Here is a 14,083-nt window from a genome sequence, read left to right on the forward strand (position 1 = left end):
TTTCCTTTGGATAAACAAACATCAGAGAATTGTCACAGAGCACTGAAATCACCACCTGGTAGGCATCTGGACAGTAAATGCTCAGCCCATTTGTTTCACTTATAGATCAAAGACTCTAAAATGTAGTTGTAGATTATGAGATCCCAAGTAAACAATTATTAATTTGCAACAAGCATTACTGAGCATAGAGTTTTTAATGCCATCTGTTTACAGATGAAGAAACCAAATTGGCCGCCCTGAGATCACAATATCACAAAACCTAAACCCTACACTTCTTATTATAACTAATTTCAGAAACAGTGTCATAACCTTGTATCTTGTCACTGTCACTAATGTTCCTATGTCCAATCATAAATGTACTCTGTATCTGAATCTCATCATTTACATTTTTCAAGTAGATAAAATCTGTTTTGTGCATTTCCTGTAGATCTAGTTTATTAAAATTATGTAAATTTTTTGGTTCTTAAAGCGTACCACTAGTATAAATATGGCTTATTTTTCTTTCTCTGGTAGATTTACACCACTAAATGTTCAAAACAGAACACTAGTGGCCATAAAACAAAATAAATAGGCATACTATGTATAGTGGGATGGACTGGAGCTTCTCTACCTTGTTAAGACAGAGATTTGTTGTCAGCCCACATTCTTGAGCTCTAGGAGTAGGTGAAGTATAAATATTTGTTGGATGAAGATAATGTAGAAGGATAGCTGCCGCTGAAACCGGTTTGGCTCAGTGAATAGAGCGCCGGTCTGCGGACTGAAGAGTCCCAGGTTCGATTCTGGTCAAGGGCATGTACCTTGGTTGCGGGCACATCCCCAGTAGGAGGTGTGCAAGAGGCAGCTGATCGATGTTTCTCTCTCATCAATGTTTCTAACTCTCTATCCCTCTCTCCTCCTCTCTGTAAAAAAAATTCAATAAAATATATTTTAAAAAAAAAACAAAAAAAAACACACAGACTTAAAAAAAAAAGATAGCTTCCATTGCATGAAGCTGTTGTTCAACCCATTCAACAAGTATTTAAAATTGTTTTGAATGATAAAATAGAAAGCCTCACTGACCAAACCGAACCAAGAATGTAGAAGTTATAAGCATTCCCAATGAACATAAGCAAAAACAAAAAGCAGAAAAGATTACTTGGAATTTGAAAAGGTAGTACACGTTTTAAACTGAGAGTAAATTTAAAAAATTAGCACATTTTGGGGAGGTCCTAAGTTCATCATTTGCATCCTTCTAAGAATGTGACACAAGTTGGGAAGGTTATCACAAAAAGTGACCAACTGCCCTCCCCTGCAGACCTGGTCACCTCTAACTGCCCTCCCTTGGTGACCTGATTGTACACAACTGAGATTCCCTGCTGGCCATCTTGTGGCAGCCATCTTTGTCCACAAGGGGGCAGCCATCTTTGACCAGATGGGGGCAGCCATCTTGTGTGTTGGAGTGACAGTTAATTTGCATATTATCTCTTTATTATATAGGATTTCATTCTCATTAAGGTGCAATTTTCTAGCAGCTTAAGACTGCTATTAAGAACTTTTATTTTTTTATGGATGATAAAGAACATTATAAACTGAAGAACCAAAAGATAGATATAGAGACAGTAAAGCAACAAGCAGACTGTCAAATTACAGCAGGGAGGTTGGGGAGATCTGGGGGAGATAAGAGATCAACAGAAGGACTTGTATACATGCATATAAGTACAACCAATGGACACAAAACTCTGGGGAGGGAGGGTATGCATGAAAGGGGGGGGGGGGCATTGGCGTATGTACAAAAATAATTTAAAAAGTATATATATTATTTTAAAAAAAAAAGAACTTTTATTTTTTAGTAGTAAGTAGCAGTGAGAAATTTAAAAAGAAAGGCAGCAGCAGTATGGTGTAGTACTGATTAAAAGTCTAGACTACACCAAAACTAGACTTGAGCCATAAATTTGCTATATAATCTAGGATAAATTGCCTAACTTCTCTGAACGTTTATTTCATCATCTCTTAAATAAAGATAACATGTGTCCACTTTGTAAAGCTATTTTGAGGATTAAATAGACAAAATACTTACCGATGATAGGCTTCTCGCCGATACTTTTTCAGGGCATGTTTATCCATGTTAGCAGGCAGATCTGCTGCATTCTGTAATCGATCACTCCAGGAGGTTGTCATTTTAATTGTATTCTGAATTCTAGAAAAGAAAATTAGTATTGTAATTTAGAAGCTTAATATTGATACCTGATTTTTAAAGATACATATGTTTTTTTAAATTTATTTTTTGTTAATCCTCACTTGGGGATATTCTTTCCATTGATTTTTAGAGTGGAAGGGAGGGAACGAGGGACCAAGGAGGAGAGGGGAATAAGGGAGAGGGGAAGGGGGGGAGGGGGGGAGGGAGGGAGGGAGGGAGGGAGGGAGGGAGGGAGAGGGAGAGGATGAGAGAAACATGTATTGACTGCCTCCTTGCACAAAATAGACCTCAAAGTGATGCCATAACAAGAGATAAAGAAGGTCACTTCATAATATTAAAAGGATCAATACAACAAGAGGCTCTACAACAGTGGTTCTCAACAGGTTGAGAACCACTAGCAGGGTCACCTAAGATAATCAGAAAACACAAATATTTACATTACAATTCATAACAGTAGCAAAATTACAGTTGTAAAGTAGCAACAAAAATAATTTTATGGTTGGGGGTCACCACAACATGAGGAACTGTATTAAAGGGTCACAGCATTAGAAAGGTTGAGAACCACTGATTTAGATGCTCGATAGAATGCTATTAAACAATGATTGGATTACCAAAGAGATCCAAGAAGAAATTATAAACATCCTGGAAACAAATGACAATGAAAACAACAATCCAAACCTATGGAACACAGTGAAAGTAGTCCTGAGAGGGAAGTTCATAGCTCTACAGGCCTACCTCAAAAAACAAGAAAAAATGGTAATAAATTATCTAACTCTAGAACTTAAAGAATTAAGAGAGCAACAAGAAAAGCTCAGAGTGAGAAGAAAAGGAGATAATAAAGATCAGAGCAGAAATAAATGACATAGAGACAAAACAAAAAACAAAAGATCAATGAACGGCTGACCAGTTGACTGGACACTTAGCATATTAGGCTTTTATTATATAGGAGGATTGTGTTTGGTAGCAACAGTTGGTATATAGTATGAATCAAATAAATAAGGCGAGGAAATAATGACAGTGGTCATGCAAATTAACCATCACTCCATCACAAAGATGGTGTCACCCAGTCCTCTTAGCCCGCCAGAGTCCCCCAGTCTTGGGGGGAGGGAGAGGGTGGCCGTTGAGAGCTGGCAGCATAAGTGGCCCGGCGGAATGCCTGCTTCATCACCTCAGCAACAAGGCAAGCATCTGCGCCCAGCCACAGATGGGCCTCTGGGCCACGGAGAGCCTCTGGGCAGCATGCGCGCAGCAGCCAGGCCCCGCAAAGAGCTACTGGCGCACGGATTTGCTCGCAGAGCTACTAGCATTTATATAAAGACTTATAGACAAATATTCCATAGCACCTTTGTAATGGTCAAAACTGAAAACAAACCAAATGTCTTATGAACCGGTTAAAGGACCCATTGTGGTACTTCATAAAATAGAATACTATTATGCAATGAACTACTGATATACAACCTAAATACCAAAATTATGCTGAGTGAAAGAAAAAAGAAAGATTCCATTTATATAAAATTCTAAAAAATGCAAAATAATTTATAGTGACAGAAAACAGACAAGTGGTTGTCTGGGGTGGAACAGTGAGGTTGCGAAAAGCCCTAAGGAAACTTTGGGGATATGTTCATTACCTTGATTATAGTGACTGTTTCACAGGTGTCTCCATATGTCAAAACTTAATGCACTTTCTAAATATGTGCAGGTTGTTACACATATTTATACTTCAATAAAACTGTTTTTTAAAGTCAGGCTTTTTTTTCCTAATTTCTAACAAATTAGAGGTAGTAATTACACTAAGAAGAGATTTCCCTCATTTTTAAAATTACTTTCTTCAAATTATTTGCAGGAAAAATTCAAAGTACTTTCTTATATCACTCATGGATTAAGAAAAACACTCTTTTTTTAAATTAATCCTCACCTGAGGATTTTTTCTATTAAATTTTTTTTTTTTTTAAGAGATAGTGCAAGGGAGAGGGTGAGAGGGAGAAAGAGAGAGAAAGAAGCATCAATGTGAGAGAGACACACTGACTGGTTGTCTCCCACATGCACCTTGACCAGGGCTGAAGATTGAACCTGTAATTGAGGTACATGCCCTTGACTGGGAATTGAACCCATGACTCTTAGGTCTGAGAGCCAATCTTCTTATCACTGAGCCAAATTGGCCAGGGTAAAATAAATATATTTTATTTTAAAAATTCAACTTATAGTCTCAGCAAAGGTCACACAAAATTTTATTCAACTAGAAATATGAACATAATTAAATAACCATATTATCACTAAAAAGGGGTACAAAGTTATGTGAAGCTAAAGAGATAAAATTTTCTTAAATCAGTATCTCCAAACAACTTCTCAAATGAAGTTTTCCTAATACTAGAGGCCCTATGCATGAAATTCGTGCAGGAGGAGGGGTCCCCCTCAGCCCAGCTTGCACCCTCTCCAATCCAGGACCCAAGGGGATGTTGGACTACCAGTTTAGGCCCAATTTAAACCAGCAGTTGGACATCCTTTTCACAATCCTGGACCGCTGACTCCTAATCACTCACCTGCCTGTCTGCCTGATCACCCCTAACTGCCCCCCCCCCCACCAGCCTGGTCACCCCCAACTGGCCCCCCTCCCCCTCACCCCCTGCTAGCCTGTCACCCCTTATGCCCCCTCCCCACCAGCCTGGTTACCCCATGCAGTGGCTGTTCAGTTGTTGGTCATCCCTCACTAACACCCCTGCCAGCTTGGTCGGCCCACACAGCCTGCTTGTTCAGTCATTTGGTCATCCCTCACTAACCCCCCTGCTGACCTGGTTGTAGGAAGCCATCTTGTGAGAGTGTGAGGGTTAATTTTCGATTACCTCTTTATTATATAGGATGTCTTAACATTATTATGACAGACTTTTGAACTCTATCCAGAAACAGTCTATCTAATGCTTAAATATATTTCATAGTAACAATAAAATTAAAGATGATTGTTTATCATCTGGCAAAAAAAAAAAAAAAAAAGAGTTCCAAAAAGTAAACATTTCACTTATCACCTGTTTACAGTGTCAAGCTTAAGAGTAGTTTAATATTAGCAGCAGCTAATAAATAAAAAACTCTAATTTTAATTCCTCTTAAACAATAGTGGTACATGGTATAGTTAAATAATTGTTTTCTTATAAACTATCCAGCAAGCAAAGTAGTTGTACTTGACACATAACAACTGAAATAAACTCTTAAGCATTTTAAATATTATAGTCTCACACTTTAAAAATACTTCACAGGCAAAACATAGTTTCCTTCATCACTAATACCACCTTCCCCCAAAGAAAGGGAAACCAGCTGCACCAACAGTTCCAGGCAACTGCTAAAAACAGGAAGCAAGAGTAACTGAAACTGTGGGGTAAGCCTGGTTATTAGCAACCTGCTTCAGGTCACATCAGTAATTCACTTGGAAAGAAGTGAATAGCACTTAAATATAATATATATTAAAGGCCTATCATCAGGCAAAGTGTTTTTAATACACATGGCAGTTTGGATCATATATTCATTTTTCTTTTTGTTTGTTTTAGTGACCCAAATATATTTAATTAGCATTGAAATATCCTCTACTCCAAAGCTCAAAGCCCTGACAGAATATATTTTGGCATTATCATGCCGCTGTGGTTTAGACAAATTTTTTTTTAGTAACATCCCGTGGGGAAAATTTTTGAACATGTATCTCCAATATAGTATGTGCATTATTAAACAAACACAGAAATTTATAGAGTATGAACTAAAAAGTCATGTTTTCTTTACCCTGGAGGAGTACTGATCTGATTTTCTCAATATCTTTGGCTATGGGGAGGCCCTATCAAACAAATATTCAATTTTCAATGGAATTAAGTATGTCAATATAGATAATAAAATGATACCAGTAACTAAATATGAACTCAGTGTTTTACTAAACTTCATTGGAATTTATTTTGTGAAATATAAAGCTTAGAATTTACAAATTTTATAATCAACCATTTTCATTCTAAGAACACTGAACACTGCTTTGAAACAAATTTCTTTTTAAGTCTTTATTGTTGAAAGTATTACATGTCCCCATTTTTCCCCCATTGACCCCTTTTAGCCTACCCCCCACGACATTTGAAACAAATTTTGAATTGTTTCTTCAAACTTTCTCACCAACCTGAAATTTTAGTCTTTTTCTTTTTAATTGATTTTTTAAAAATTGATTTCAGAGAGGAGATAGAAACATCAATGATGAAGAGAATCATTGACTGGCTGCCTCCTATAGGTCCCCAGAGGGAATGAGCCAGCAACCCAGGTATGTGCCCTGACCAGGAATTAATCCATGATCAGGCCAGCAGAGGAGGGAAGTTGGGGGCAAACGGCTGGCAGGGGAGCAATTAGGCATCAATCAGGCTGGCATGAGAGTGGTTAGGGGGTGATCAGGCTGGCAGGCAGAAGTGGTTAGGGGCAATCAGGAAGGCAGGCAGGTGAGCAGTTGGGAGCCAGCAGTCCTGGATTGTGAGAGGGATGTCTGACTGCCCTCTATGGGTCCCAGATTGGAGAGGGTGCAGGCTGGGCTGAAGGACAAACCCCCTCCCCTGCCCCCGTGCACATATTTTATGCACCTGGCCTTTAATGCTAAAATAATAATAGCTAACATTTATTGAGTGGTCACTTCTTTTCATGTGTTATTCTAAGCACTATACATATTTTATCTAATTGATCTCACAACAGTATGAATTAGGTACTATCTTCATTATACAAAGAAGACGACAGTACAGGGAAGTTAAATAACTTAACCAGGGTCATAAAATTTTACTGGCAATGAAGTGTGCAGGTTCTGGAGCTATACTGTGTAGGTTCAAACCTGGCTTCAGCACTAATGAGCTCTATGATTAAATAAATTATACAATCACTTCAGTTTCTTCCACTCCAAAATGGTCAGATTCAATGCATCAATAAGTGCAAGGTGCTAAGTATAGTGGCTGACACATAGTCCTTAATAAATTATTTATAATGCCATGCCCCACATTGTTTAAATACTGCAACCTCTGCACAATACAGTACTTGATGTTTGGAGGAATGTTATAGCAGCTTTCTACTTTCAGAGTCACAACTTCAGAGTACCGAAAAGGTGCCAAAGGCTATATAATTTTACACATTTTTTCATGTCAATCTAATTATTCTAAATCTAATGTCCTATTTGTAGGTGTGTTTTTTTCCTGACATCTCCTAGTTCCACATAAAATTACCTCATCTAACATGCCACAGAATAAATAATTCAAGGCTAAAAATATGGCACTTACTGATTTCTGATTTGTAAAAAAAAAACTGTTTACTCTCCAAGTTACAGCTTGGTCTTATTTATACCATACCACTTAAACTCATAGATATATCTTAAAATTCTTACAATATTGATATGGAATGTTTGAGTTGAATCTTTTAGCTGATTTACTTAGCAGCTCTAAAACACAAACCTAGAGATACACGTCTAACTAGATTCTAACATGACTAGTTAAGAAATAAGATTGCCAAATGCTTTCCAAGGATAACTAGTAAAACACATGAAATTCTCATCTTTATAGGCAAATTACTTAATTTACATATTTATTGCAATCCTCACCCAAAGATATGTTTCCATTGATCCTTAGAGAGGAAGGAGGAGAGAGAAAAACATCCATGTGAAAGAGAAACATTGATCGGCTGCCTCCTGTACAGACCCCAGCTGGGACTGAACCCACACCTTTTGGTGCACAGGACCATGCTCCAACCAACTGAGCAATCCAGCCAAGGCTAGGCAAATTTTAAAAAATACTGTAAGTAATGGAAATTTGTAATGTAAAATATTTAGACTATAATAGATAAGTCTAAATTGTTACCTTCTACAGTTTGGCCCAAATTTAGAACCTAACATAAGTTGTCCTCTCCTTATGAACTTACAGAGAGCAATTTTATGACAAACACAATGACAGAAAAGAATGTGTGACACAACCTGCGCTGAAGTGTTGTCCTGAACACTGAAAGGTTGTGGGCTTGATTCCTAGTCCGGGTACATACTTGGGTTGTGAGTTTGGTCCCTGACTGGGGCACAAATATAAGGCAACAGATCGATTTTTCTCTCTCCCTATTTCTATCTTTTTTTTTCCTTTAAAAGAAGAGTGACCCTTTTATTTATTTTTATTTCAGAGAGGAAGGGAGAGGGAGAGATAGAAACATCAACGATTAGAGAGAATCATTTATTGGCTGCCTCCTGCATGCCCCCACTGGGGATTAAGCCCACTACCTGAACATGAGCCCTTTATTGGAATCGAACCTGGGACCCTTCAATCTGCAAGCTCACGCACTATACACTGAGCCAAACCAGCTAGGGTCCCTCCCATGTCCTCCTCTTCCCCCCTTTCTCTTTCCCTCCCCCGGCCCCCTAAATTAAACATATCCTTGAAGGAAGATTTTTTAAAAAAATGTGGAACACATTCTAAATGAACCATATTAAAAGATAGGCTAAGAAATAATAGCATATATAAACCTAAATATGAAAAGCTAAACCATTAAATTTTTAGAAGAAAATAGAAATGAACAGCCTTATGACATCAAGGTAGGTAAGGCTTTAAAAAAATTTTTTTTTTGATTTTGAGAGAAAAAGGAAGAGAGAGAGAGAAACATCAATGTGAAAGGAAAACATGGACCCACTCCCTACTGGGAATTGAACAGGCAACCTTTCAGTGCATGGGATGACCCCCAACCAACTAAGGCACACCAGCTAGGGCAGGGGAAGATTTTCTTGGATAAAAGACAATACAAACCATAAAAAAAGATGGACAAATTTGGCTATACTAAAATTTAAAACATATTCCTGCCAAAACAGTCCACCTGAATCAAAACAGAAAAAATGATGAGACATCCAAATTGAGAGGGATTCTATAAGACAACTGGCCTGGGCTCTTCAAATTTATCAATATTATGCAAACAAAAAGCTAGGACTTTTTGTGGGTTGAAAGTAACTAAAAGGGCAGCGGCTGCCAGGCTGGGAGCGGCCAGGCCCGGAGCAGCCGGGTCGGGTGCGGCCAGGCCCGGAGCAGCGGCTGCCAGGCTGGGAGCAGCCAGGCCCGGAGCAGCGGCTGCCAGGCTGGGAGCGGCCAGGCCCGGAGCAGCCGGGCCTGGAGCAGCAGCTGCCAGGCTGGGAGCGGCCAGGCCTGGAGCGGCCGGGCCCAGAGCAGCCGTGTCGGATGCGGCCAGGCCCGGAGCAGCAGCAGCCAAGCCCGGAGCAACCAGGTCGGGAGCGGCAGTGGCCAGACCAGGAGCAGCTGGTTGTGGAACGAACCAGAGCAATAGAGACCAGGCCCGGAGCAGCCAGGCCCGGAACAGCTCGCTCCTCGCCTGCCCCTGCCCCAAGGCTGCCTCTCTGGAAACTTTTGCGGGAACTTGAGGGTCTGCTGAATCAAGTGATAAGGCTTAGATCTGGATGTGTTGAGTTAGTATAGCGCTGGGGTGTTGATCTGTGAGTGCCTTGGGTGGGGCCTGGAAGAGGCTGGTTGACCTATTTGGAAATGTCTCTTGTGTGAAGTGTATCATTGGGCATGTGGAGGTATTATTGATATGAGAAAATGCTAAGTAACTGACTTACTATCTGAAAAGGGATTTACTATAGGGGAAAGGGAGGGAGGAAGAGACTGAACATAAACTGTGCACCTATGGATGAGGACAATGGGGGATGGGGAGGGGGCGGAGGGTGGGGTGGGAACCTGGTGGAGGGGGGAAGAAATGAGGAACCTTTGTAATAATATGAACAATAAAGATTGATTTAAAAAAATAATATAATAAAAAAAAGAAAAGAAAAAAAAAAAAGAAAGAAAGAAAAAAAAAGAAAGTAACTAAAAGGGCCGAAGCCGGTTTGGCTCAGTGGTAGAGTGTCGGCCTGCGGACTGAAAGGTCCCAGGTTCGATTCCGGTCGAGGGCATGTACATTGGTTGCGGGTGCATCCCCGGTGGGGAGTGTGCAAGAGGCAGCTGGTTGATGTTTCTCTCTCATCGACGTTTCTAGCTCTCTATCTCTCTCCCTTTCTCTCTGTTAAAAATCAATAAAATATATTTAAAAAAAGAAAAAAGAAAAAAAGTAACTAACTAAAAGGACATGGGAACTAAATACAATTCATGATCTATGGCTAGATTCTGGACTAGGGATGGAGTTAGAAAATAGCTATAAAGGTCATTATTGGGACCACTGAGAAATTTTCAATATGCACTGGATATTAGATAATAAAGTTGCATCCATAGTAAATGTGATAATTTTTATTATAGTTTTGTAGGAATCCTTGTTCTTAGGATATTCAAACCTTTTTTTTTTAATCCTCACTTGAGGATATTTTTTCCATTATTTATTCATTTCCAGTGGGAGTAGAAAGGAGGGAGGTGAGAATCATGGACTTAAGAGAGGCACACCCACATCGATTGGTTGCCTCAACCAGGACTGGGGAATTTGCAACCCAACTGAAGTAGTGCCTTTGATTGGGAATTGAAATCATGACCCTTTGGACCACAAGCCAACATTCTAACCACTGAGCAAAACCAGTCACGGTTATTCAAGTAAATCTTTTGGGGTCTGAAGTGCCATGATGTCTACAACTTGCTTTTAAATGGTTCACAAAAAAAAGCCCTGGCCTGGAGGCTCACCTGATTGGAGCATTGTCCCCTACACCAAAAAGGTTACAGGTTTGATTCCTGGTCAGGGCACATATAGAGATTACATAGATGTTTCTCTTTCTCCCTTTCCCTCCCTCTCTCCAAAATCAATAAATATATCCTTGAGTGAGGATTTTTTTTAAATGGTTCAGGAAAAAAATGTAGATATGAAAGATAAAGTCAATGTGGCAAAATGTTAACCACTGGCAAGTCCAGATGAAAGATATAATGTGTATTATTACAGTTTTCTATAGGAGTAAAATTTTTCACATAAAAAGTTTAAATGAAAATGTAAAACCTCTGTAAACAAAAAGTAAACAGAAACCATATAGCAAGAAGATACTTGCAATACCATAACTAAGAGAGGATTAGTATAAAGTATAAAGAAATCTACAAACCAATGACAGAAAAGCAAACAAGCCAACAGAAAAAAAGAATGGATATAAACAGCAATTTGCAGAAAAATACACCTTAAAATAAATGAACGTAAAAAAGTTCAACCTACTTATAACCAATTAATAACAAATTAAAATGAAATTTAATTTTGTTTTTAAAAGTCTGACAATATCAATGTAAAGGACATGGTAAAATGGGACTCTGGCAACCTGAGAATTTCGTATTTAGTATTTTGGAAAACAATTTATCATTATGTAATAAAGTTTGAGAATCCTTTTACTCTACACCTAAGAATTCCCTAGGTCAGTGGTCAGCAAACTGCGGCTCGCGAGCCACATTTGCCGCTCTATTGACTAATGAGTTTGCCGACCACCAACCTAGACCCTCAATTCCAATAATTACAGGCTCTTGTTGTTCCTTGTGATTAAGCCCCTATCCCAGTGGTTGGCAAACTCATTAGTCAATTCTGTCCTAGGTGTAGAATTCTCTCTCACACATGTAAACAAGATGACAAGCCAAGAATGTTTATTACAGCACTATTAATGACAGCAAAAAAAAAAAAAAAAGTTGGGAATACCTAAATATCCATAAAAAACTGATTAATACATATAATGGAATACTATAGAGTAGGGGTGTCGAACTCAATCAGAGAAGGGGCCAAAATCTAAAATCCAGCCTAAATCGCGGGCCGAATGGTTTACTGAACAGTCATAAACTGACAATGTCATAAACTGACAGCGGAGTGCAGTGATGACAGCGCGGTGCGGGCCACATTGCAAGGCCTGGCGGGCTGGATTTGGCCCGCGGGCCTTGTGTTTGACACATGTGCTATAGAGCAATAAAAATGAATGAACTAAAAATACATCTATCAACGTAGATATATATCAAAAACATCATTAAACAAAAAAGCAATTTGCAGAATCACATGTATAATATATTAAACAAGAATATATGCACTTTTATAGATACTGTATATACACTTGAGTGGCCAGATTATTATGATCTCTGAACGTATAATAATCTGGCCACTCAGTAGATATCCTAAAAGGCTAATATGCAAATTGTCCCCTTGACCAGAAGTTGGACCAGCAAGCAGGCAGGCCAACCCCATGTCCTTTCCTCCTGGCCAGGCTGTCCAGGACCTCACCCATGCACGAATTCATGCACCAGGCCTCTATACATACACACATACACACACACACACACACACACACACACACACACACTGAATTGCCAGATTATGCATTCAGAGATCAATAATCTGGCCACTCGGAGTACATACTATGGGAATAATAATTCCTGAAATTCATGACTGTTTACTGCTAGGAGAGGGCAAGAGAAGAAAACAGGATAGCAAAGATTCATACAGGCTCAACTGATCTGTAATGTTATCCCTTTAAAAAATAAATATAAATCCCGCCGAAACTGGTTTGGCTCAACGGATAGAGCATCGGCCTGCAGACTGAAAGGTCCCAGGTTCAATTCCAGTCAAGGGCATGCACCTTGGTTGTGGGCACATCCCCAGTAGGGGGTGTGCAGGAGGCAGCTGATCAGATGTTTCTAACTCTCTATCCCTCTCCCTTCCTCTCATATACTAATATATATGTAAATCCCTTCACACAATTAGGAAATTGGGGGGGGGGGGGGAATAACCCATAAACTAAATAAACTAAATATGATGGTGGGAGGGGCAGGGTAGGAGGACTGAACAAAAAATGCAGAGGGTGCCCTGACTAGATAGAGCGTCAGCCTGCGAACTGAAGGGTCCCAGGTTCAATTCCAGTCAAGGGCATGTACCTTGGTTGTGGGTACATACCCAGTGGGAGTTGTGCAGGAGGCAGCTGATTGATGTTTCTCTTTCATCGATGTTTCTAATTTTCTATCCCTCTCCCTTCCTCTCTGTGAGAAAATCAATAAAACATTTTTTTAAATGCAGAGGGAGAGAAACCTCACGAACATGAACAATGTGGTGACTGCTGGGGGAATGAGGAGCAGGGGAAATATATGGGGGGGAGGGGGAATATATAGGGGGAATAAATGGTAATGGATGGAAACTTGACTTGGGGTGGTAAACACACAATGTAGTGTACAGATGGTGTGTTGTAGAATTGTGCACCTGAAACCTGTTTAATTTTGTTAACCAGTGTCACCCCCAATAAATTCAATAAAAAAAATAAAAAAGGAAGTAAATAAATATGATGGTCTATAATTATACTAACATTACATTATTTTCTATGTTTGAAATATTTCATATATTTTTTTAAAACTTTAACTTTTTGGTGCTGTGAAGCTGGGGAGATAGGGAGAGGCTGAGGACTTCTATCTCATTGTCCTCCTAGCCCTCCGACCATCATCTAAATGCCCTCAATAAAACAGTTTGATCCCACCCCGCAAAACAGATAAGATAAAATAAAATAAATTAAAACATTAGAGAAACCTCATTAAAATGACCAAGAAACTTAAAAAAAATATTCCACTTAACATTTGAAATGGAAACATACCCAACAAATTTAAACTTACTGATACATATACAGTCTTCTCTTTACAAACTGACCCTGACAGCACATTTTTTCATCTCACCTTCTTAATAATGCTTCCCAACTAAGAAATACCAACAAAATGCAGGAACAAATAGTTCAACACTCTCCAAATTAATCTAATCCTTTTGATTCTGTATTCTGACTAAAAAAGGGGTAGCTTTGCTACTCTGCTGGCAATTTTGTTATTTTTATTGGTTTGCTGCTCCAGTTGTTTTCCACAAAATAGAAAAAACAGCCACTGCAAACTCAGGTAACCAATCAAAGAACACAATCAAATTTCAAATGGTTGTGTCAAGTGACGAGGACCTTATCACTCCGCAATAATTTGC

General features: G+C 39.2%; 1 protein-coding gene across 10 annotated transcripts in view; it reads right to left on the reverse strand.

Moving 5' to 3' along the window:
• Positions 1-14,083, reverse strand: part of NT5C2 (5'-nucleotidase, cytosolic II) — a 108,911-nt gene that overhangs the window by 53,416 nt on the left and 41,412 nt on the right. For all 10 annotated transcript variants that reach the window (XM_084903855.1, XM_084903853.1, XM_084903854.1 and 7 more), the window contains exon 2: positions 2,057-2,176. In XM_084903855.1, coding sequence (XP_084759981.1) covers positions 2,057-2,176 — 120 coding nt within the window. The remainder of the gene's footprint in view (positions 1-2,056; positions 2,177-14,083) is intronic.

Source organism: Pipistrellus hanaki (assembly GCF_964339955.1).
Source record: "Pipistrellus hanaki genome assembly, chromosome: 14".
In the NCBI taxonomy this organism is placed as follows: domain Eukaryota; kingdom Metazoa; phylum Chordata; class Mammalia; order Chiroptera; family Vespertilionidae; genus Pipistrellus; species Pipistrellus hanaki.